The following is a 27,451-nucleotide window of genomic DNA, read 5'->3' as shown; positions in this document are numbered from 1 at the left end:
TCCAACATTAGAGTCTATGAAATCATGATTAACATTTCTTTTGTTCTCATCATGAGTTTCCTTTACTACCTTTTCACCATTAGTGACCATTTCTTGTAGCAACTTATTCAAATTTATCTTCAATTCTTGCATCTTATTGTCCATGCCATTCATCTTAGCTTCCACGACATCCATATTAACTTGCATGACATTCATATTAGCTTCCACGCCATTCATATTGGCTTCATTTACCTTTAGTGAGAGTGAAATTTGTTGTAATTGGTCTTGTAATTTTGATATACCATGTTGCATTTCTTCCTCTTCTTCACGAGTCATGCTAGAGCTTTCAATTTTCTTACTAGGTGTTTCCATTTTATTTCTTTGGGATGTTAATTAATGCTAATAATTCTTCATTATTCCCTTTGAATTCCTTCAAACTATTTTTTCAAGCCAATCTTATGCAAAATTAAAAAAAAAACTACATACCTTTTTTTTTCACTTTGTAAGAGCTCGATATTGAATCTCTTGTATCTCTATAATTGTGGATCTTGAATATTTGAAATCTTGTCCTACGGTAGCCCTTTGAGTCCTCTTTCTAACCCCGCAAGTCTGATCAAGTTTGGATTCTCCAAGGAAGAGTTATGCCAAATCTTCCACGGTGGCCTGATTATAGACTAGTTCAGTACAACGAACTTGTACAACGTGCCATGTGTCACTGTTTTGACCTTAGTACCTGAAACTAATACAAAAGAAAAATATAGGTCATCCTCTTTCTGAAACTACTTACGAAATTTCAATCTAATGCTCAAAACAAAAGTTATGACGATTTTCCCCAGGTCACCTGTTTGGAATGTAATTCGGGAGTTTGTAAAATCCCTAACTTCCTCAGATCAGATCTCCGCAAATATAGCAAGACAAGCTCTGAATTACGGATTCGAAGTTCAGAACGATTTCGGCTCAAATGGGTTTCTTTGTAGCTTCTGAAAAGTCGAAAAAAAAAAAAAAAAAAAAAAAAAAGCTATAGTGAAAATTCCACAATGACCTGTATGGAGCAGCGAAACCCTAGAATCCAAAGCTCTGATACCAAATGTTAGGAAACCAGCTCACAAAAAGATAGAAAAGATAGATCAACGCCTTAGAATTCAGCCTCTTCGAGGGGGCAACCTCCTCTACATTACACAAATGAACAATTCTTCGATGATATAAATGACTAAACCTCCCTTCTATATATAGGAGTCTAAGGGGTCACAATATAATCAAGCTGACATAACACTAATAACATAAGGGCACAAAAATAACAATAGTGGGTTTCTATGGGGCATACTAATAACAATATGGGGACAATAGGGGCACAATAATAACAATAAGGGATACAATGACAATAGTAATGGGGGAATCACTAGTATTATAGGGGTCTAACAGGAGGACAGATGCAGTAGCTAGGGCCTAGAGATTGATCATCATAGAGCAAGGTTGGAAGCAGTGCAATTGGCACAGTGTAGGAGTCAGCAGCAGCGCAAAAGATTCAGAGGGTCAGAATCAGCAATAGTCAGATTCCAACATTCATTGTATTATGTTGAGCACAATTAAGTTCAACTAATTTTGGATGTTTTTCAGTTGCTTTTCTCAGCAATTGAGTTGCAATATGAATGCAGAGTTAGCAGCATAGAAAATGCAACATTTAAGAGGGAGCTATAGTACAGATGCAACAGTGGTAATGGCAGTGTCATGGGCAATAGTACAATAGCAGCAACAACACAATGTTGGTGGCAACAACATCATAGAAAGGAGGTGCTTCAGAAACATAGTAGCATGCAGGTGGACATTGTTGCTAGAGCACTTTCCTCGCTAAGAGGGAGTGTTAGTTTTTGGTAGCATAGGAATTTATCTAGCCTTGAAAGTTGGTGGAGATGCTAAGGCACATGAGTACTAAAGAACCCAGAAACCGTATGGTGAAATTTCAACCAGATTGTATTTTATTAAAATAATTAATATTTTTAATGGAGTTCCTAAGTCTAAAATTAGGGAAACTAAAATATTAATAGGTATTAATCAAAATATGGGTGAGAATGATCTAGAAGCCAAATCAAGTCATGCTTTAATCTTAGCCGTTGATTAGAGACTTAATCTCAGTTGTTGAAGACTCAACAGGAAAAGTATAAAACAGAGGCTTGGGGTTCATTTGGAAATACACACAAAGAGAATGAGGAAATCGATTTTCTGAGGTGAGAAGTTCTCAGGAGGAAAATCAATTGGGGAGATCTTGTAGCTAAGGGGCAGAGAAAATCCGAGAGAATGACTTCCAAGAAAATACAAAATAGAGAGGCGAAGAGAGCTTGTAGAGAGGCAACGCAGTAGCCGAGAGAGGTGACGCAGAAAAGTTACCTGTCACGTAGAATCCAGAACTATCGGAACAACTGGGAGAGATGACGTAGAAAAGTTGTTTGTCATGCAAAATCTAGAACTGGCGGAACTACCGTGAACTGCTAGAACAGCTGGGAGCGCTGACGCAGAGGGCAGAGAAGGTGACGCAGGGCCAACGCAGAAATAGCCAGGGCTCAGCTAGTCTTGTGCCGGATCAGTCGGAATTCAGCCGGGTGAAGTGAGGTAAAACTCACTCATATTTTCCACTAGTATTTTCTCTGTAAATGATTGCTAGATGAGCATCCTAGATTTGTATTCAGATATTTCGCCTGCATAATAATAAACCTCAAAACTGTTGCATCGGTTTTCCCACATTGGGTTTTTCCAGGGACTATTGTGTCCAAAAATAAGTGTATCCTATGTATCTTGTTATTTGCTCTACTTTTTGTTTCACGAGATCAAATATTTAATTAGTGTAGGTTGCAGATGTAATTTTCTTCAGTATTCATAAGAATAACTTGATGAATGTAATTTAAAATCAAGTAGGTGAAGTAGGTTCCGATTTGCTGCAGTAAGGGTTCCTTCAAGTCTAGGAATTTTCACAACAGAGAGTGTCGAGAAACAATTCAGTGATAGGAGGTTTTAGACTGCAGGCTATGCGAAAAATAGATCTACGCTCACCGTATATTCCTTCCTTGCAAGGCTGCTAGGGCATAATGTCCAAATATGAAAACATATTATTCTACAACTCATCTAGATCTTTGGTTCCAAGAAATTACGTTTCTACAGAATTTTGGAAGATTTGTTGGAGTGGATCGAAGAGGACTACATCAAACATTCCATCCAATTAATTTTGCATTACAAACATTACTCCAGACAACTCTAACAGGTGCATACGTTCCCACTTACTCTCCTCTCTTGTTAAGTTTTGCTTATTTCCACTATGAGTACTTCTCCTCACCTTTCTTAACCCCCCTTTAGCAAAGGAAGACGAAGTAAGATTACCCTAGAGAGTCTTTATGAATACATTGAATCTCTAGAAAGATGAAGAGAAGAAAGAGAAAACCATTGTAAACTAGAATTAACTGCAATGCTTGACATTAACCACAAATCGTTAGAAAATAAAATACTCTCACTCGAGACGGAATTCCAAGGAATGAAAGGTAGAATTCAAGAAATCAAACATAGCGAACAAGCAATGGTTAAATAAAATGACACTTTGAAAAGTGAGATTAAAAATATAAAAGAACAACTACATAATATCCCAACCCTAAATAATACAGAGAATAAATTAGATATTAAACCCATAAAAGAAGAAATTAATAAACTAATTGTTCTTGGCCATGAGCACCACAAAAGATCCTTACACCTTATAATTGCTGGTATAGAAGAACAAAACAATGAAGACACATTAGAACTAGTTAAAGAAAAAGACAAAATATCATATTCAAACGACTTATCTCACCAAAGTAATAAGGGTAGGAAAGATAATTGAGCATAAACATAGACTAATTCGTGTCAAGGTTAGTTGTAATGACCATAAATTAGATATACTTAGGAAATCCCCAAGCCTAAAAGGAACGAGAATCTTTATAAATGAAGATCTCATTCCAGAAGACCAAGTTGAACTTAGGAAAGAAGTACAAAAGGTCAAGGAGGCAAGAAAAGAAGGGAAATGGGCAATCATTAGGAATCGAAAAGCTATTATTAGAGATAGAGCACCAAACACAACTAATAAATAGGGAATAACATCACTTCAGATCCTCTTCTGGAATTGTCGTGGTTTTCCATGGTGTAAAGGTCCTATGTTAAGTTGGATCCCAAGTGATATTGATCTTATTCTTTTAGTTGAAACTTGGGAGCATGACGAATCTAGGGTCCCTCACCTTGAAGGGTTCACTCTTTGGTCTGTCTGGAATAAGAAATTCTCCTGGAGACATTTTGGTGGTATAGTCTGTTATATTAGGGACTTTGTTTCCTCTCATGTCCGACTTCATAAAACCGACCCCTTCAATCAGTACATTTGGATCAAGATCTCTGATTCTACAACCAATAGGATATTTCTTGCAATCTGTTATTTTGCCCCTATCAACTCTACATCCTATCAGAAAAACAACCTGGATAAGCATTGTCCTTTCAATACCTTAGAAAAAGACATCTACAACTTAAGAAATGAAGGCAATATCCTTTTTCTTGGGGACTTTAATGGTCGAACTGCTGCTAACCAAGCTATTATGTTAAGTAACAACTCTAACCCCGACCCCTTGTGGCTTGATGAAGATGGTAACTTAGCTAATAGATTCTAGAGAAAATCTAAAAACATAATCAAGAACTTATTTGGCACCGAGCTCCTCAAACTTTGTAGTTCCCAGGACCTAATCATTTGTAATGGTATTAATAAATGGATTCTCTCCAGTTAGATGACCTATCTCCATGGGTTGGGTAGCAGCGTCGTGGATTATGTGATTTCTGACATCCATGTCCTCAACCATATTACAAACTTTGACCTTCTTAACGGGTACGACCCTGACTCTAACCACAGACCTTTGTCTTTATCCCTTAATCTTGCTATGCATACCACCCACATGGAGGAGAATAGTGAAAGCAAAAGTCACATTCACTTCGATAGAAGTAACGTCGACCTTTTCTTAAAGGATTTAGGCCCCTTGACGTATAATAAAAACATTGATCAAATCTATTACCATTTTACTACTACCCTTTCCACCACCATTAGCAAATTCTCTACTAAGACTTCATATAAGAAAAAATATAGAACTTCCAATCCTTGGTATGACAAAGACTGTAAAATTGCCAGGAAAGTAATCAGAGATGCCCCTAATGAAATCCTTAAGCTCCAGAATATAAGTATATACAAAGCTCTCATTAAGAGGAAGAAGGGGTCATATATTAATAAGAGACAAGAGCATCTTCTCCACCTTTCTAAAGTTGCGCCCAGAAAGTTTTGGCGGAATGTGCTTGTTCGTAAAACTAAATATAATCATTCTATCCCCCTAGAAAATTGGGATAATTATCTTAAGAAGTTGTATGACTCTCCGGACACCATGGGAACCATCTTAAACACTCATATTAAGGATGATATTTTTTCTTTAGAAGACATTGAGTTGGGATTAATAAGCTTGCTAATGGGAAAGCCAAAGATATTGAAGGTTACCAAGCTAAGATCTTTAAAATGGGAAAATATATCCTCATTCCTCATCTCCACAAGCTTCTCAATTTGGCTGTAAAGCATGGCTTCCCTAAGCTTTGGACGCAAAGCCTTATTGTGCCTATCTTCAAAAATGGGGACAAAAGTGTTCCCTCTAACTACAGGACCATTATGATTAGCCACATCCTAACCAAGCTTTATGGGCTCATTCTAGAAAAAAAGCTTAGCCTTTGGCTTGAGAACCAGGGTAAAAGAGCTAAAGGGAAAGCTGGTTTTAGGAGACATCACTCGACCATCAACCACCTTGTTAGCCTTAGGATCATCGCAAAGGAATGTCAAAATAGTAAAATCGACATCTTACGTTTATTTGTGGACTTTAGAAAAACTTTCGACATTTTCCCACGAGATAAGCTCTGGGAGAGGTTTGAAGAGATCATGGTTCCTCCTGAACTTAAGATTGTTGTGATCTGCCTCTACGAGACTGTTATTGCCAAGCTTAAGACCAACAAAGGATGGTCTAAAGATATTAAATGTAATATCAAGGTTAAGTAAGGTTGCCCCCTTTCCATTACCCTTTTTAGTATTCATCGATAAACTAGAGGAGTGTCTGGAAACTGCCAGTTGCAAAGGCACCAAGTTCGTTGGTATTATCATTACTCCTCTCCTTTATGCTAATGATATCGTTTTTCTTGCAAGGAGACATGAAAACCTAGACGAGTAGCTTAAGACTCTTCATGTCTATTGCTCCAAGATGGGTATGACTGTTAATATCGACAAGACTAAAGTCATGATCATTAAATCCAAAAAGATCACCCATGGTAGTTTCATCTATGATAACCATTGTCTTGAGTAGACGTCTTCTTATAAATATTTGGGTATTGACGTTCCTCATCATCTCAACTGGAATCACAACATCGAGAAAAGAATTATTGGAGGTTGGAAAGCTTATTATGAGCATGAAAACAATTGTAAGTCAGTTGATCTATACCATTGGAGTAAAAAAAGGCTCCTCTTTGAGACTCTCGTCACCCCTGTTATCTTATACGGATGTGAAGTTTGGGGGTTCAATATATCTAGGGAGTCGTGGAGAAAGATTGAGATGATTAAAAAGAAATGCATTACCGATAACCTCAAGATCAAGGGAAATACTCCCTATCCTATCCTCTTGATGGAAGTTGGCCTGTCCCCCATTGAAAGTGTGACTATGTTTATATATTTGATGTACAAGAAGAAGCTTCACAATATGGAATCCAAGAGGCTCCCAAAAATTGCTTCTAACTTTAGTCAAAACCCCCACCTGCGCCTCAAGTGTGGGTGGCATCAGGAATTAAGGAGGAGATCATCATGGGAAACATGGACAGTATCAAAGATACTATTTCCTCCAGTTTTAAGGACAAGATGTGGGATGCTAAGGAGCTGAAGGGTAAAAGGAAGCTAAGGTACTATAAGGAGGTGATCAACCCCACCCTTGATAACAAAAATTGTCTCTCTATGTTGACTAGCACTAAGAATAAAATGAACATCTTATGATTAGAATTAACTCTCATGAGCTCCGGAGTGAGACCAGGCAGTGGTCTACTCCCAAGACTATAGAATTTGTTAGATTTGTGATACTAAGAAGGTGGAAGATGAAAAACACTTCCTTTAGATTGCCCAGCTCTTGCCCACATCCACTCTCAATTCCTTATCATCAGTCACTCCTCCATTCTTCTTGACTTATTAAGCCAACCCAACTATAGCGATCTTGGAACGCTTATTTCCCTGCTCTTGATCACAAAAACAAGATTTTGAAGAATGTTCATTAAACTCTCTTTTCTTAAGGTCTGATAGACCACATTGGTCTTAGTGGACATTAATCATCAGCATCATCATCATTGTTTTTGTTATTAAATTATAATTATATTTAATGAAAAATAAATTAAATAATTAATTATTTTTATTTTATTTTATATTAGTAAATTTTAAATAATAATATTATTATTATTAATTTGAAATTTTTTGATATACATATTGTCTAAAAAATCATGTTAATATAAGTGTAAGACACCTTAACCTGATGTGATGTTATATAATTGTTTTAACCCGCAGCAAGTTTAAAATCAAAGTTTATTACGCTGCATATTCCTTATCGAGTTGCCTTTAGTGAGACTTTTTGGAAGTTTTTATGGTGGGGTTTTCTGGTTTAATTTCTCTAAAATCCGATAGGAATTTATTGAAATCAAAAGTTTCATGGGTAACTCTTGCCCTAGTGGTTTTTCAGAGTGCTGAATCCATATATACAGTCAAAAAATTAGTTTAAATAGCACAAATCAAGATTTCACCTCAAAGTTTTCCGCTAGATTCTGGCACCGGAAAGTCCAATTCATGTATTATTACATCATCCTATGGAAAGTTTAAGATGTTGTATTGATATTATACAAGTTTAAATAACACAAATTAAGATTTCACCTCAAAGTTTTCCGCCGGATTGTGGCATCAGAAAGTCCAATTCATGTATTATTACATCATCCTTTAGAAAGTTTATATGTTGTATTGATATTATATAATACATGATGTGGTAACACTGGTTTAAATAACACAGATCAAGATTTCACCTCAAAGTTTTCCACCGGATTGTGGCATAGGAAAGTCCAATTCATGTATTATTACATCATCCTTTAGAAAGTTTAATATGTTGTATTGATATTATACAATACATGATGTGGTAACGTTGTATCGTCATTGTAGTCTATATAGGTGTCACATCGAATTTTTTTATAACTAGCATTTGCACCAAATGTTGCAAAGGAAACGCCGTAAGGCATAAATTGAATTACAAAAATACAACAAAAAAATACTTTGATAAAGAATAAAAATATATTGAATGCTCACATCAATGCCCCATTAACTAGAACCACTTAGTAGACATATCTATCAACATTAGGATTACACACAATGATCAGGAAATTTCTCATATACAAACAACACCTTCCACAACAACCTTTCTCACATCCACATTTTAAAGTAGACATATCTATCAACATTAGGATTACACACCATGATCAGGAAATTTCCCATATACAAACAACACCTTCCACCTATCAACATTAAGATTACACACCATGATCAAGAAATTTCCCATATACAAACAACACCTTCCACAACAACCTTTTCTCACATCCACATTTTAAAAAATGCCTTGGAACGTGATTGGAATATCCCATATTTCCTTTTTCATTATGTAGATAAATCTTCGATATTATTATTTTCATAATGAAGATTGTTAGTTCATTGTTGTAAAGTGTTAGTGTGTTAAATTCAATACTACAAGTTCAACAAGTGAAAAACGTTCCTTAATTAGCATAATATGCATTTTTCTCTCACCATGTATTTTTCAATCATTCATTACAGAACTTCCATCAAAGAACACATTTCGTTCATTCATTACAAAACTTCCATCAAAGAACACAAGTAATAGATTAACATGTATACTACAAGTTCAACAAGTGAAAAACGTTCCTTAATTAGCATAATATGCATTTTTCTCTCACCATGTATTTTTCAATCATTCATTACAAAACTTCCATCAAAGAACACATTTCGTTCATTCATTACAAAACTTCCATCAAAGAACACAAGTAACAAGCGGCGTATGGTGGAAATAAGCAAAACATACGATGCCTTCGCTGAGAAAATTATAGACGATCATCTTCATGTTCAGGTCACCACGCCCTCCAGCGATGGCCACAGCTAGGGACCGGCAAAGGCAGAGGCAGAGCATGTTAAAAATTTCGTGGATGTGTTGCTGCAGATGACAGCTGATAACAATGATATAAAGGGAGACACCAAAGCCAAACGGGAAGCAGTTAAATTGATTATGTTTGTATGTAGATAGGAAATCTTAAATCGAGTTAAACAGCTAAATCGATTCTTTTTTATTGTAAATTTAGGAAATCTATTGGAAGGTCACATAATTGACATCCCTCTTTACCACACTCTGCCCTGTCCTTCAAATTTCAAAATATTCCCAAGAACCCCCTGAATCTAGATGCAAATAAATTAACTTCAGCAATTCAATATTACATTGATTTTTAATTGACAACATAAACTATTTTCCCATTGGTTTGTACAGGACATATTCATCGCTGGAATGGAGACGTCGGCATCCACGTTAGAATGGGCAATGAGTGAGCTGCTCAGACATCCCCATGTCCTGAAAAAGTTGCAGCAAGAAATAGAATCCTGTGTCGGAAAACGTGGCAAAGTAAACGGATCCGATGTGGGAAGGATGAAGTTCCTTCAATGTGTTGTGAAAGAGATGCTGCGATTACATCCAACGGGGCCGCTAGCGATTCCCCATGAATCTGTAGAGACCGCGAGCGTATGCGGATACAATATACCTAAAAAAACAATAGTAATCGTGAATGTGTGGACTATTGGAAGGGATCCCAATGTGTGGGGGGTGGATGCTTTGGTTTTCAAGCCGGAGAGATTCATGCATGAATTGGGTGAGCATGACCATGTTATGGATTTAGTGACAGGTCAATCAAATTTCAGGATGCTTCCCTTCTCAGCAGGGAGGAGAGGGTGCCCAGGGGCCGCCATGGCTGTTTCCATGATTGACCTTGCACTAGCTCAGCTGCTGCACTCTTTTGACTGGAGAGTAGATGGTGATCCATCAGAGCTGGATATGACAGAAGGTGGGTCTTCTATATCAAGCCATTTTCCGCTCTTTGCTTTTCCAAAGATAAGGAAGGAAGGTCTTTGACGGTATGTATGTTGAGAAGTATCTGGTTGTGCTACCTAATTTGTATGGTTTTGTTACTTTGATTGTCCCAAAAAGTACAAAGAGATGCCGATAGGATTATTAAATTGGAATTGTTGAATTTTTCTAAAAGAGTTAAGTGGTTTGTGAAAAACCTTGTTTTTTTTTACTGCATCATTGTACAATTACTTTTCTTTAGATGTTTTGATTATATCTATATTACAAGGAACACATTGAATGTCTTATTTCATTTATGCTATTCTTACTAATATCCTTTATGTGCTTTTTCTTGATCAATTTGATGAAATATTCCATTATCCTTTGGTCAAAGTCTTCACCTACATATTAGTGTACATCCCGGTAAGTTCAAAGCTCGAATGCCAACCAAAAAAGTCAATGATAACCACTGTGCACACATTCAAATTCATAATGTAAAACTGCCAGACAAAGTTTAGACAGATTACCTCTAAGATGGCTATCACCATTTGTAGCCAAAACCTCAAAAACTCTGTTATCAATAGTCAAAACGCTGACATCAAACATGCCACCGCCAAGACAAAAAAAAACAATATTTTTGTCTCCACCCTTCTTGTCCATGCCATAAGATATCACTGCAGCTGTGGGTTCGTTGATAATACGAGCTACATTCAAGCCAGCAATAACACCGGCATCCTTCGTTGCTTGGCGTTGTGCATCAATAAAATAACCTGCGCAAGCCCACAAGCTGACAATGACAACGCAGTCAACAATTGGTTACCCACAACCTCATTAAAAAAAAGGTTGAAAAGAAAGCATACAAGGGACAGTCACCGTAGCAACCTTTATAGTCTTGCCAAGGAATGCTTTTGCAGTCTCCTTCATCTTAGTCAAAATCATAGCAATGATTTCCTTAGGGCTAAATTCCTTTTGTCTCTCCATCTCATACCTGAACTTGAATATAAGATTTCCCATCTTTGTTCACAATCTTGTATGGTACTAGTGCAGTGACCACATCATCCTTTATAGTCTTGCCAAGGAATGCTTCTGCAATCTCCTTCATCTTAGTCAAAATCATAGAACTGATTTCCTCAGGGCTAAATACCTTTGTCTCTCCATATCGTACCTAAACTTGAATATAAGGTTTCCCATCTTTGTTCACAATCTTGTATGGTACCAGTTTCATATCCCTCTGAACTTCTTTGCCTTCAAACCTATATAAAACAAATGTTTTCATTTAATTGTGCTCATCAAGTAAAAGTTTGAAATCATTTTCTTGAAGTTTGGACAGGGCAGAAATCAAATCCTGATCTGACCCCAACTAGAATGTTGCTCGACCCCTAACTTAACATGCCAATCTCATGATTGGCATCCTTGTGGGTTCAATATCAAGGCAAGAATTGGACTTGCAATAAATATAATTGTCCAATGAATGAGAAAATCAGAGATCAGAGTACTTACTTTCTCCCAATGAGTGTCTTGACATCAAAGATGGTTTGTTCGGCATCGCTCAAAACAAAGAAGAAGAATTTAAACCAAAATGAGGGGAAAGAAAACAGGATCTGCGACTCAGAAATTGCAATGAGCTCCTTGCTGAGCCACTTCTGGTTCGAAGGCGGCGTAAGCAAGCTGGCACACTGTTGGAGATCCCTGGTATCCTTGTGCATACTCTTGGCAGCGTTCTTCCTGGCCAGCGCAAATACGACAACATCCATACCATCCTCATTCACATAAACCTCAATATTTACCTCATCCCTACAAGGCACTATAGAATTATACATCCTCGAGATCAAATCATGCCTGCTCTAAAGCTCCATGGTCGCCAACAAGCCCTGGCAATATCGGCGCCCACTGGCATAAAACTTGAAGACATTCTGTCCTTCTTTCAGCAGCAAGGGAGTATCGTTTCCATCCCCGGTACCTAATAAACTAAAATTTTTCTCAAAGACCACGTCCTTCGTTGCAAATTACGTTGCCCAGGCTAAGGTGATTTTCTCGTTTTGCCGTCGGCCCACGAAGTCACGAAGTAATGGACAACAAAGGCGATCAGGAAAGTGACACAAAGGAACTCTATGTAGTAACACTGAGGGCCTTCAAGGGATCATAGTTTTTGTGTAATAGGGCCAGGTTCAATGCACCGCATAACTCGGAGGTGAAAAGAAGGCAACTCAACCAATATTTGGAAAAAGCATTCGAAGTATAGTGCATGCTTGCCAGATGACACTTCAAATCAACGGTTGAAAGTGTCTCACTTGATCGAACGACGCAGAGTAAAAATGTTGACAATTGTTGATGCATAAAAAGACTTATCGGCTAAATAAACTAATAGTAAATCTAAACTACACTAATAAGTTTGATAAATATGTATAGCTTTCGAGATAATCCTCAGCTCTTATAATCTATGCGATGGTTTCAAGTCAAATTAAAGTAGTAAATAATTTTTGTGTACTACCCTCTTTCCCTGAACGTTCTTTCCATTAGGCAAGGGCTAACCAGCTTGCCATAGGGCATTAAATGCCCAGGTATATGCATGCTCTATAACAAAATAACACACAGTCCTTGGTGGCTACATAAATTAAAAGTAAAGACTGGGTGTTATTTTGTTATAGAGCATGCATATTCCTGGGCATTTAATGCCCTATGGCAGGCTGGTTAGCCCTTGCCTTATGAAGTACCCTGAAACCACCTCTTCCCATGTACAGCTGGGTACACATCGCTTTTTGGTTTGGCTAAGTACACCCAACGCTTTTGCTGGTAGGACGTCGCGCACCCCTACCTATTTATCCGTAGTCCTTATTGTTTAGCGCTACTCCAGGGCCCCCCTATTTCGTGTAGGTCATTGTTTTGTCGGAAATATCCCTCCCTCCAACCTAGGCGATACTCTTAAAGGTATCGGATGTCTTAAGTATATTCTGACATATTTCACAAAATTCTGAAGACCGTGTCATGTAAAAAGTTGTACAATTGCCAGCAATATAGAGTACAAAAAAGGAGCTATTCCATTTGTCTGAAAATATGGATTTTGTCAGAAAGTGGACTGCTTGTTTTCAAGAATGGGCTTCAGATACAACTAGTCTCTTAAAGGTCTAATAATGAGTTTGGCATCTATGACGCTGCCATTAGAAATTGGGAGGGAAAGATTCTCCTTGTGTCTTCCCTGGGCAAGTGTGACTGTGGTAAAGAATGTATCAATTTTCAAAGAGAAGGTTATAAACTTTTGAATTTTATTAATTTTAGATTTTTTAGAAAGATACAATTAGTTTTTTTCATCTTCCTGAATGGAATAATCTGTTCTAAATGCAATTATAATGAATCTAACAATATTTAACAGGAAGGTTATAAGCTTTTGAATCCTATTCAATATGAAACCACTCTCTAAACTAAGATTTGGGCAAAGAAACATAGACCGTTTTGACTTCTTCCAGAATGGAATGGGAACAACCCTTTTAAGGGGGACATTGAAAATTCGTACCTGGAAGATTTGAAGCACGAATATGAAGGAAAAATTTTCCTGACTAAGTTCTACTTGTCACAAAAATACTCTGTCTAACATTTTTCCATGCTCTCTCTAACATTTCCGTTTCTCCTCTCTGCACTAAGCATTGTAGAGATTCATAAGCAAATGATAATACAAATTTTCGTTCACTACATCACTGAGGCGGATTTGAAGTGTTCTATTACTTAAAAAAACACACAAATAAATTTTAGTGGTAAATAACTCAAATATAAATTATCTTTCTGCATCTATGATTCGTTGCTTTAAACTCATTACTACAATAAATAAAATATAAAATTGATGAAAAAATTCATGGATAATAACCATAACATTTATAAAGACAACCAAACCTATCAATTATCTTGAGAAATAACAATAATCCATTGTATAGTCTCCATCCATCATCCACTATCCTAATAGAAAAAGAAAAAAAATACATACAAGTCCAAAGGCTGTGAATGAAGCTGTGCATATATGAAATTAGTAATTCCTTAGGCTAAGGAGCAACGTCCATATCCATCTAGACAGCTTTGCTGCTCTTGACATAACCAAGAACAATCCCTGATAGAAAATATATTTTCTTAATGCAGACCTTTTAGTATCTGTTTTTAACATAATCATAAGCATATTTCAGAGTCTTCAATAAAAAGGTTCTAAGTTTTTGAATTCTATTCAAAATGAAATTAGTTCTTTTTTAAACTAAGATTTATAGAGACATAGGTAGGCACGTAGTTTTTGACCTCTTCCAGAATGGAATGAGATTAGCCTTGTTAAGCAAGGTGAGACATTGACAGATAGCTACCAACCAGAAAATAAAAATATTAAAGACTATCCATCATCTTGAACATAAAACAATAATTCAATGCATATAGTGTTTGATCCATTATCTTTATGGAAAACAAGTTTCAGAAATCCCTGCATGTGCATGTCTAAAGGCGGTGAATGAAGTTGTGCACCTATAAAAGAAGAAGTAACATGGATATCAATCCTGACATCTAAATAAATATAAGATTTATCCAAAAAGCAGATAGCTACTAGCGAGAACTTAAAAATATTAAAGGCTATCCATTATCTTGAACATAAAACAATAATTCACTGCATATAGTGTTCGATCCATTATTATTATTATTATTTTAATGGAAAACAAGTTTTAGAAATACCTGCAAGTCTGAAGGCGGTGAACGAAGTTGTGCACCTATGAAAGCAATAAGGCACAGTGAGAAGCAGCAACCATATCCATCTTGATATCTACCAGTGAGCGTTGCTTCCTCTTTTTTCCGGAAAAAGAGAAGAGAGAGGAAAATATATATATATATATATTCTACAATCCTCTATATATAAAAAAAATCTAACGATTTTCACAAACAAAAAAAAAGTTATAAGAAGTTTTTGAATTCTATTTAATTTTAAACTAGTACAGAAACACACAGGTAGCTTTTGACTTCTTCCAGAGTGGAATGGCTTCAGTCAAGACATTGACAATTCATACACGGAATATTTGCAACAGGATTTCCCAAGACATGCTACTATCGGTTCTTATTGCAGCTGTAAAGGATCCAACAATTTTCAGTAAGGTTATAAGCTCTTGAATTCTATTCAATATGGAACTGCTCTATTTAAACTAAGATTTGGACAAAGACACAGGTAGTTTTGACCTCTTCAGAATGGAATTGAATCAGAAAGAAGTGGTGACAAGGATGGACCACCATATCGATGTATTCATGTCGGTTGTTTTGAGGGGACAGAGCTATGATCTGCCTTTAAGGAAAATCTGCTGAATACAGTTATAAAGAATTTATCAATTTTCAGCAAGAAAGTTATAAACTTTTGAATTCCTATTCAATTTGAAACTATTTTTATTAACGTAATATTTTTACAAAGATACAGAGTGGAATAAAAGCAGCCATGTAAATCAAGACAAATTTGAAACACGCTTCCCAAGACCTGTTACTATCTGTTCTAAATGCAATTATAATGAATCTAACAGTCTTTAACAAAAAGGTTATAAGTTTTTGAATCCTATTCAATATGAAACCACTCTTTTTAAACTATGATTTGGGCAGAGATACACAGGCAGTCTTGACACCTTCCAGAATGAAATAGGAGCATCCCTGTTAAGGGTGGACATTGAAAATTCATACCTAGAAGTTTTGAAGCACGAATATGAAGAAAAAATGTTATTGACCAAGTTGTAGGGCTCACGAAAATTCCCTACCTAACAACATTTTTCCATAAGTTCCGGGTCTCGAGGAAATTCTCTGTCTAACATTTCTGTTTCTCCTATGTGGACTAACCTATTGGATAGATCCAAAAATAAGTAACGATAATACAAATCTTCGTTTACCACATCAATGGGAATTGGGCAGATTTAAACTCCTATATTATTAGGATAAATATACAAATAAATGAGGGGAAAGAAAATAGGATCTGCGACTCGGCAACTGCAACGAGCTCCTCGCTGAGCCACTTCCAATTCGAACGCAGCGTAAGCTGGCATACTGTTGGAGATCCCTGGTATCCTTGTGCATACTCTTGGCAGCCTTCTTGCTGAGGAGCGCAAATACGACAGCATCCATACCATCCTCATTCATATAAACCTCAATATTGACCTCATCCTTACAAGGCACTATAGAATTATACATCCTCAAGATCACATCATGCCTGCTCTGAAGCTCCATGGTCGCCAACAAGCCCTGGCAATATCGGCTCCTGCTAGCATAAAACTTGAAGACATTCTGTCCCAAGATCGAGCTCCAGGCCTTCGCAACAGGGCCATCAAACCCCATGGATGGGAGAATATGTTCTGCCAAGTGAATGACAGTGCATTGAAGGAGTTTACAGGTAGAGCGTTTTCTTTGAATAATAAAGAACCAGGCTCCAAATTACAGTGGCAATGAAGGGCAACTGCAATTGTATGTATGTATAGGGTTAAATCAATAGGAGGTTGTCAATGATAGATGTAGTATGCGGTTCGTTGAGTGGATCTGAAAGTCCACCATCCAGCCAAAAAGCAAAACAAATATTTTATTTAACAAAAAAAATAGCGCAAACTCTGAGTTACAGACCTATATTCATAAGTATCATCAGTGTATTTATCTGAGTACTGAATTTGAGGCATCCTGGTCGAGCGAAGGACCAGCACGCAATCAGTGTATTTATCTGAGTACTGAATTTGAGGCATCCTGGTCGAGCGAAGGACCAGCGCGCAAGGGCAGAAGGAAGGAATACAACCAGGAGAATGACAAGAAAACTGCTTTTGATCGATCGGCTTCCCACGATCTTCGGCTTCCCACGATCAACGATCAAACTTTGTTCGATCGTCTAACACCACAAATCAACGGTTAACAATAATCAACCGTTAACAATAGGACACGGTGTCAGCTGGGTCAATTCATTCCAAAGGGAAACGCCGGCGTAATTAAAAGATTAACTTCCCTTTGTTTTGAACATTGCTACTAATTTTTTTACCGACTATAAAAAATTCAATCAACCCGTCTATAAGAAGAAAACCCCGTCATTCGAATTGGATTTGTTATGGAATCATCAGATGCAAATGCTAATAAAGTCCCAAGTTCCAACTGCAACAACTCTCGAGAAACTCGTCCTAGCACTATTACATTTTTCCCTTTCAGTTTTCTTAATAAAAAATTTAAACGCTTTTCAAGAAGGGCAAAAGGAACTCTATGCAACCGAATCCTGATGAAGATGCTACCTACAGTATTAATATTCACTTTCCGACAAATAGAACAAAAATGATATAAGCTTTAGCATCCGCTTCTGTTCTGGAAAAACATTAACAAAGATCAACAAAGACCAGCGTAATAGCATTTCAATCTAACATTTTTCTATGAAACAGTATCTTTATTAGAGGCCATCCGTGAAGCTACCATTAAAAGTTGTTTGAGGACCAATTTCATGCATAAATCGAGCTTTCATCGATAACAGCCCGATGGAAGTGGCGTTGAAATCAAATGCAATATTATAAAACTGCAGAATATATGATAGTCACATTCAGTGATAAGCTGTGCCTAAATCGGTAAATTTTGTCCAGCTTCGTCAAATAAAATTTTAAAAATAAATAAATATATAAAATTAAAGAAGGTAAAAATAAATATCCGGCCAGAACCAAACGCACAGAACATATTTCCAAGAAATCTTCCAACCTTTAATCAAAGATCTTAAGCGTGTATTTAGATTTCCTCTAAGTAAATGCTTTGAATCCGGTTCCTTCTGCGTAGTCTTTTCTTCAAATTAACATTTGCATGCAGGTAAAACAGTCAAACAGGTTCAGTTGCTCAAAAGCCTAAATTTTCAAGCATTTTCATCCACTGGAACACAATTCTTCCAGAGTATTTCCAGGAAATTTTCAATATCAAACCTTTAAACACATGATCGTAATCGTGCATTTAAATTTTCTATAACTAAGTGATTTAAATGCATCTTCTGGTTCATAATATCTTGAACAGGGCATTTGCATGCTGTTAAAACTGTCAAAGTAAAAGCTTCAACAGGCGAAGCTGCTCGAAAGCCTTCACCTTTGCTCCGACAGGCGCAGCTGCCAGAAAGCCTTCCATTTTACAAGGACTTTCATCCACTGGAGTGCATTTTCTTCCAGAAATCATAAAACAGAAAATAAAGAAATATTTCCTCATTATGCGGAGTTTTAAACCAGTCAGAAGCATATTGAGAGGTGTAGAGAAGAGTTTTTGGCTAATCGAAAACATATGGAGAGGTGTAAAGAAGATCATACCTGCAGTGTTGTTGGCCTTGCAATGTTTCTGAGATTGTCTGGCAAGCATTTACAGCTACTCCTGGATCTGAAAGTCCACCATCCAGCCAAAAAGCAAAACAAATATTTTATTTAACAAAAAAAATAGCGCAAACTCTGAGTTACAAACCTATATTCATAAGTATCATCAGTGTATTTATCTGAGTACTGAATTTGAGGCATCCTGGTCGAGCGAAGGACCAGCGCGCAATCAGTGTATTTATCTGAGTACTGAATTTGAGGCATCCTGGTCGAAGGACCGGCGCGCAAGGGCAGAAGGAAGGAATACAACCAGGAGAATGACAAGAAAACTGTTTTTGATCGTTCAGCTTCCCACGATCTTCGGCTTCCCACGATCAACGATCAAACTTTGTTCAATCGTCTAACACCACAAATCAACGGTTAACAATAGGACATGGTGTCCACTGGGTCAATTCATTCTAAAGGGAAACGCCTTACGGCGTAATTATTTTTTCCAAACACTTTTTTGAATTTTTTTTTTTAGTTTTAATTTTTTAAAACAACTTTTAATTTTGACAAATAAATTTTAAACTTCATAATATTATTCAAATTAAAAACTTTCACCAATTAAAAATTAGAAATTTAAATTTTAAAAATTCAAAAATTAAATTTTATATTTAATTTTACAAAAAAATATTAAATTTTATAAATAATTTTTAAAATTTTACAAATTAATTAATAATCAATGCATTTTGAATCAAATTCATTATTATTTTTTCCAAACACTTTTTTGATTTTTTTTAGTTTTAATTTTTTAATACAATTTTTAATTTTGACAAATAAATTTTAAACTTCATAATATTATTCAAATAAAAAACTTTCACCAATTAAAAATTAGAAATTTAAATTTTAAAAATTCAAAAATTAAATTTATATTTAATTTTAAAAAAATTATTAAATTTTATAAATAATTTTTAAAATTTTACAAATTAATTAAGAATAAATGCATTTTGAATCAAATTCATTATTATTTTTTCCAAACACATTTTTGAATTTTTTTGAGTTTTAATTTTTTAAAACAATTTTTAATTTTGACAAATAAATTTTAAACTTCATAATATTATTCAAATAAAAAACTTTCACCAATTAAAAATTAAAAATTTAAATTTTAAAAATTCAAAAAATAAATTTTATATTTAATTTTACAAAAAAATTATTAAATTTTATAAATAATTTTTAAAATCTTACAAATTAATTAAGAATCAATCCATTTTGAATCAAATTCATTATTATTTTTCCCAAACACTTTTTTGAATTTTTTTTAGTTTTAATTTTTTAAAACAATTTTTAATTTTGACAAATAAATTTTAAACTTCATAATATTATTCAAATAAAAAACTTTTACAAATTAAAAATTAGAAATTTAAATTTTAAAAATTCAAAAATTAACTTTTATACTTAATTTTAAAAAAAAATAATTAAATTTTATAAATAATTTTTAAAATTTTTCACCAATTAATTAAGAATCAATGCATTTTGTTATCAAATTCATTATTATTTTTTCCGAACACTTTTTTAAATTTTTTTTTAATTTTAATTTTTTTAAACAATTTTTAATTTTGCACAAATAAATTTTAAACTTCATAATATTATTCAAATAAAAAACTTTCACCAATTAAAAGTTAGAAATTTAAATTTTAAAAATTCAAAAATTAAATTTTATATTTAATTTTACAAAAAAAATTTATTAAATTTTATAAATAATTTTTAAAAATTTTCACCAATTAAAATTAGAAATTTTAATTTTAAAAATTCAAAAATTAAATTTTATATTTAATTTTACAAAAAAATTATTAAATTTTATAAATAATTTTTAAAATTTTACAAATTAATTAAGAATCAATGCATTTTGAATCAAATTCATTCCAATATACTCTGTCTAGTAAATATATATATAAAATACTACAAAGTTCCAAGAATATATATATATATATATACTACAAAGTTTCAAGAAAATAGATTTATGAATTATATTCATTACAACTCCAATAATGAGCATTGGTATTCATTGCATCCTACAAAACAAAACCCATAACCATGAGATACTAAATAGCAGCATACAGTTAATAGCTTTGAAATTGACTGACACACAGCAAGCAATTAATATCCTTAAAATTCACAGATCAGAGAATGCAACCAATAAATCCCATGCTATTGGGTATTTAAGACTCTTAAGAGTACATTTGGTCAACCGAAATACATCTCTGCATTCGCATGGCCATAAACATGGCAAGCGATATTTAATGTGACTTTTCAGCATTGACGTGACATACCTTTCATCCATGAATGCTCACCATACCTTTCATCCAAATATGGACCATGCCATGGATGCGCATCACAATACGATCGAGAAATTCTCTACCCCACCATCAGACCGTCTGAACGCTACGCTATACAATACAAGAAATATAACATACGCATTTAATGGCACCCTCATTTGAATTTGAAAACCCGCCCAAATGATATTTAAATTTCTATAATCGTGCTCAACCGATGTTTGACGGAAAGGTGCACCGCCCTAGCGGGCCATCGCCGAGCTCAGAGTTCGAGCATTCATCGATTCCTGCAACTATCAAGAAAATGTTCAATCTCTCTGCCAATTTTCTCACTCACAGAGATGCCTGAGCTGGAACTTTCGAAGGCGTGGTGAGCTTGCGGGATAGTCCACAGACTGATTGCCCAGGTACTTGTTTCCCCAACTTTTGTTTATTGGTTGTTTGTGATTCGAACTGGGATGATTACATAATTTCGTTTGCCCAGATTTTGTTTATTTGTTAGTTGTGATTCGAACCTAGGCTGATTACATAATTTCGTTTGTCCAACTTTTGTTTATTTGTTGGTTGTGATTCGAAGCTGGGCTGATTGCATAATTTTGTTTGACCCGCTTTTGTTTACTTTTTAGTTGTGATTCGAACCTGGGTTGATTGCATATTTTAATTCGGCAGAGGTGTTGCCGATGTATAGCAGGGAACTGCCAGGAAGTTGACATCGGGTGATGGGGAACTGAGCGAGTTTCAGCAGGAGGTAGTTCAGTTGGCTGCAGTTCTGAATGGAGATCATTTGTTGAACAATTTTCCTGACGAGGGAATGTTTGGGAGGTCAATGAAGGTGAAGCAATCGACGCAGTATGTTGGGAAGAGCATGGCACACTTCATGGAGGCAAGTATAGACGCCTTAAACCTGGGGGCATCAGATTTTTCGATCGTCCACATGAAACCTTCGCTTACATCCAAAAAAAACCAACCCCTGATATGTAGCGCTGCTTCACCTATCAAGAACTGGTGTTAATCGTTGAAGCCCTCCATAGGTACTTGCAGCAAATTTCTGCCCAGGTGTATGGCCTCTGTATTTCTAATATGATTTCTTAAATGGAGTGTAAATTTTTCCCAAGTGTTTGGCCTCTATATTTTAATATTTTTGGGACAAACATAACATGAAAATTTATGTGAGTTATTTTTCCCAGCTAGTTTGAGTAAAGAGTTGTTTGGCGTTTTTTGGTTGAGTGTGTTTATTAAAAGTTTTGGTTATTTGAATGGGTTAAATTTCTTTCAAGATTTTTTCATAAAAATTTTGAATTCTTCTACGAACAAAATATAAAAATTTTGAATTTTTCTACGAACAAAATATAATTTACTATAATTTTTGAATAATTAAATAAAATATATATAAAATTTCAAATCTTAATATTTTATAAAAGTAGTTTTACATGTATTCATATTATATAGTTTGATTTATTATTTTAATGTTAAATAATATATTATATTTTTTTATTTAAAATATTTTTTTAATATTATGATGGTCATTTATCATTAATTAGTTAGTATGGTTGGTATTATTTTTCTTATTAAAAAATTATTGTAAAATTTGAACATAGCTATTATTTTGACACCATATAAATAATGTGACATTTTTTCCCATTACTGAAGCAAAGCACTTTTAATAGTAGTAATTTTGTAAGCATAATATAATTTGGTTACACATATTTATAATATAAATAAAAATTCAAATTCAAATAAAAGTTTAAAAAATAAGATTTATGAGTGTAAAATAGATGGTGGGAGGGTGTTTTGTTAAGACATTTCATAGTGAAAAGGTTACTGAAAATTTTATGGGCAAAAATCTATTCATATTAAGAGCTGGTATAGGTACAATTCTTAGAGTAATTTTAACTGTCATCTCGGGACTCACATTAATTGTGTACATTAATTGTGTATTAGGTATCTCAGTCATCTCATATCATATCGAGGTTTCGAGTCTACACCAAGGTCTATCATCAAGATAAAGTTCTGAATTATTTACAATGTTTAATTAATATTATATTAAGAATACAAAAAAATTGATACATTAATTGTGTATTAGGTATGTCAGTCATCTCATATCTATGTTTCGAGTCTACACCAAGACCTATCATCAAGACAAAGTTCTAAATTATTTACAATGTTTAATTAATATTATATTAAAAATACAAAAAAAATTGAATAAATGAATAATATAATATATTATTAAAATACTAAATTATACGTTTAAATTAGAATAAAATTAAATAAATTTATTAACTACAATTATAAATATGTGGACCATCTATAAATATTAAAAAGATAATGTTTCAAGTTATAATGTGGAACATTTATAAATATTAAAAAAATAATGTTTCAAGTTATAATTTAATGGTGCAGTTCTTGAACACAATAAGTGATATGGAACACTAGTCAATAATATTACTTTTGAGTATGATAATAATTCATAGTTTAAATGAAATATCAGTTAATAATATTATTGTTGAGTATGATAGAATTTAATATTTCATTATTAAAGTTTTGATGTTGAAATTAGTGTAAAGTGACAACAAAAATCAAACATATTTAAATGCATTGTAATTTGTATGTTGGTTTGTATTATAATTAATATTATAAATATTACCAATAAAATAAAATATATCCTATTTTTAATTAATATAATTATTTTGTATAATAATTTTAGTTAACATTTAAATAATATATTTTTTGCATAATAAATATTTATATAACATATCATTTTTTTTATATAATTTTTATTGAATTGTAAATTGCATAGCCCTTTGTAAATTATTTTATATTTATGAATCAATGCAATTTTATAATATTGCATTAGTGTCTTTGCAATTAAAGTATGAATTGATTAAATTGCATTAAAAGAATATATATTATGCAACTTTAAAATGTACTTTCTTTTGATATAAATTGTATTAAAAGAATATAGCCATGCAACATTGTATATTGATATTTGTGGTTGTTAAAAAAAAGTTGATTCCCATTAATAATGCACAAAAAAGCCTAAGTTTTTTTTAGTAACACATTAGTAGCATAGGTATAGTTTAGGTATGGTACTGTGTTGTATTGATATTATGAGTATTTTAATAACAATGCCTAAGTGGTATATATGGTTATAGTATTGTATAAAAATAATTTCCTCGATGGGGTGGTATTAAGGCTCTCAAGTGCAACACATAATATGATTGACATGCTTGCAACTAGAATGGTGAAGGAGAAGGAAAACATGAAAATGAGAGCCAAGCTCTCCACTTGTCCGAATCCCATCCAGGTGTGGCATCCTTACCACCCTCAACCTCACGCTCACCTACCCTCATCATATCGCTTTAAATGTCGGCATTTGGTGGTAGAGGAGTATGAGTACGACATTCTGCTTGTTTACTTCTTCCACCTATTGTAGTTTGTTATGGCTTCACTATCCCAAGGATGATTGCTTATGGAGCACAATGACTCTAAGATAAGAAAGGCACATCACACCCAAGAGTACATGATTTGGGTTTTTAATGACTTTGTTAACATGCGTGCCATGAAACACACTTGTCTTTCCCTGGTTTTTTCACATTCAGTCTTTCTCTCCCACCTATTCGATCCCCTCATGTTTTCACCCCTTTATAAATATATGAGCCTTGTCTTCCACATTGAAAATGGAGTCTCCTTCCCATGGAGACTTGAGACAATATGGTCTCGAACTCCCTCCAGAAGAATCATTCTCACCTTCGCCACACACTTTTTCCATTCAACTAATTCTTGTGCATTAGCTGTAGCTGGCGTGGGGATTTATTGATCAATGAAATCCTTCAAACCATTGTCTTCTAATATAGCTTCCATGCGATCCTTCCATGCTATGTAATTCGAGCTGCCATCCATAGCATACTCGAGTCTCAAGCCATTGAATGCCATTGGTGAAATTTGAGGTGTGATAAGAATTTGATTTGCACCTGCAACTAAGAACTTCAAACTTCGAATTTCCCTTCTCAGTATACTGTTCACAGCTCTGATAATCTTTTCTCTGATACCATGTAGAAATTCTCACTGTAGATTAACCTGATAATGCAATATACTAAAACAAAATACTTAATCTACTTCTACAATCAAACTTGCAAAAGCTTAATCGATTTGAGCAAGATCAAACAGAACACATATAACAGAGAAGAAGAATCAATACACATGAAACACAGAAGAATACTCTGGGGAAAGCCTCAGCTAAAAACCCCACTATCTGTGTTATCATACAAGTGGAAATATCTCATGATTACACACAGCTTTAGCTCTCATATCTATCCAACTCTCAGTACAATCCTTCACTGCTGCTCATAGACAAAATAAACAACTCATATTCCTTCTCCTCTACCCTCCAAGCCTCTTATTTCCTTGCGCAGTTTTCCCTGGGTGCTCCAGTTGTAACCTTATGTGACACTGATCTCACACACTACTCCAACACACTATAAAACTGTGCAAATCTCAAGGAATGAATTCCTTCTGCATGCAAGAGATTTTCTTATAGGAAAATTCTTGCAACTGATAGTACATTGTCCCTACCTTTAATCTCAACTGGGTCTTTGTCTGAACTGACATGCATGAGTTATTTATGAGAGAATATTCAGTTATCTAGAGTACATTAGTTTCATGCATGCATGCATTAACTGACTAAACTCACAATTAGTTCCTCAAACTTTTTGGAACTAATTTAACTGGACTTAACTAAGTTAACTGAGCTAGCTAATTACAACTCAAACACAACTCATCCTTATCTCCTTAATTTAAGGGATAACTGTTGCATGACTTCACAAATACTTCTAGCTTGAATTTCTCCAACTAATTAACTCAAGATAAATTAATTAATTATTTTTCAAGCAAATAGTGAGACTAAATTTGAATTTGAATTCTCAATTTTAATTCAAGGACAAATTAAAATTGGAATATTCTTGTTGCCACATTTCAACACTAATTTCCCACTATTTTCAATGCAAACTTTCCTGAAGGAGGCTTGGAGAGACTGAGCGAAAAATAATCGATTTTATACTCAACTGGATTGAAATTTCACAAGGAATTCAGCTACAAATGTCTATTTTCTCATTTGAGCATCGATTTTCAGGTGATCTTTAGATTGGGTTTTTGAGGGAAGGTCATAATGACACTTCATCAGGAAGTAGTCATGTTTAGAGCCATTGGTCTCTAAATTGCATGACAATTGTGAAGGTGATGCATATGAGTTGATTTCAAGCAACAAAATCAAGAGGACAGGTTGCCACTGTATGTGAGAATGTCATTGTTATACTTTATTTGCTTGTCGAAAGCGAAGGAATCTGTGAGTGAGAGTTATTTGTAGGAGAACATCTCTTTGTAGGAGATACAATGCCACTCGAGGAGAAAGTACCTTTCTTGTATTGACAAATATTGTATGTACTCATTATCTAGATGTTGAGATCAATAAAATGGCCACTCCAAGATTGAAGCAGGGCCCAGATACGTAGTCCACATTGGACGAACTTCGTTATAATATGGTTTTCATCTTTTTTATTTTCATTTCTTGCATTTCTCCGTAGTTTTGGTTTTGAGTCTCACATGCTTGAATTATATTGTTACGTTTTTTTAATTAAATTGTTCATATGGGAATGCTTATGAACTAAAATAATTTTAAAGACCCAAAATTTTTAAATCTTGCAAAGTGTCACTGACAATCAATTTTTAGATCACCCCCAAATACTTCAAGAGTACATTTTGGTTCTCTAGGGTGAAACCCAACATTTTGAAAATATTTCTAAATTTCATGGTTTACTCATGTACACTCTACCTCTTCCTTTACTTGAAGTGGTGCCACTAGATCCACTGGTCCTCTACATATCTGATAGGGCTAAATTGTGACTTTATGACAGTTTTAAAGTCTTCCCACTTAGTCACTAGAGGATCTTCCCCCAACCTCAAGGTTTTTGTGTGGATTTCCCTCCAGATCAAGTATGGTCCTCTAATTTTAGTCACATAAATGAAATCTTCCATTCTTCTTCTTTATGATGAACATTGAACTAAACTTCTAAATGTTGCAACTACGGATTTAACTTCAAACCAACGATCTCACCTTAATATAACTTGGTATCAACCTTCACTTCCATTTTGAATAGGGAATGTGAATGTTTCATGACACTCAAACATGGTTGAAAATTTTTAGTTCCTTTCTTCGATTCCTTTTATGTTTCTTCCTAATCTCCTAATCTCCCCTTTGGTCATATTTCTGTGTTAGAACCCCCATATTCTCCAAATAGCCGAAGGTTATTGGTCAGGGCTTCCATGAGGAGATTCACATTACAATTTGTATCTGCAACTTGTGCTTCCAAAAGTGAAAATATAAGCCTTTGCAGGATCACAAGGTTTATTCACAAATTCTTCGACCATGACTAGGGTTTTATGAATTTGGCTTAGTCAACCTAGATGCCTTGCAAATATCCACAATATACCGAAATAAAATTTCTGTGATACTAATATGGTCAGAAAATTGTTATAGATATTCCACTTAATAGTTTGTCACAACAAATCTGAAAATTTATACTTAAAATTATGAAATCTACACTATGAGAGTTTATTTCTCTTTATATTTTTGGAATTGTAAATCATCATTTATTGCGTATGCATG

The 27,451-nt window shown here is 34.4% G+C and overlaps 1 protein-coding gene and 1 long non-coding RNA gene across 3 annotated transcripts in view; one reads left to right on the top strand and one right to left on the bottom strand.

Moving 5' to 3' along the window:
* LOC149253119 (cytochrome P450 750A1-like) overlaps positions 1–10,256 on the top strand; it is a 99,466-nt gene extending 89,210 nt beyond the window's left edge. Inside the window, exons 3-4 of the mRNA XM_089454378.1 lie at positions 9,300–9,371; positions 9,621–10,256. Coding sequence (XP_089310504.1) covers positions 9,300–9,371; positions 9,621–10,256 — 708 coding nt within the window. The remainder of the gene's footprint in view (positions 1–9,299; positions 9,372–9,620) is intronic.
* Positions 10,257–14,476: 4,220 nt separating this feature from the next.
* LOC149253118 (uncharacterized) lies at positions 14,477–15,779 on the bottom strand. Of its 2 annotated transcripts, none has more exons than XR_016266125.1 (4): positions 15,381–15,779; positions 15,154–15,270; positions 14,886–14,995; positions 14,477–14,681 (listed from the first exon to the last, which is right to left on the bottom strand). It is a non-coding gene; the product is annotated as an uncharacterized LOC149253118 (long non-coding RNA). The 2 variants fall into 2 exon arrangements; XR_016266124.1 differs by having other exon boundaries at positions 14,886–14,920; positions 15,381–15,724.
* Positions 15,780–27,451: the final 11,672 nt, after the last annotated feature.

The sequence above is a fragment of the Pinus tabuliformis genome, chromosome 7 (genome assembly GCF_031772625.1).
Source record: "Pinus tabuliformis cultivar Carrire ecotype Pingquan chromosome 7, CPIR1, whole genome shotgun sequence".
Taxonomy (NCBI): Eukaryota; Viridiplantae; Streptophyta; class Pinopsida; order Pinales; family Pinaceae; genus Pinus; species Pinus tabuliformis.
This window is presented reverse-complemented; position numbering and strand designations above follow the sequence as displayed.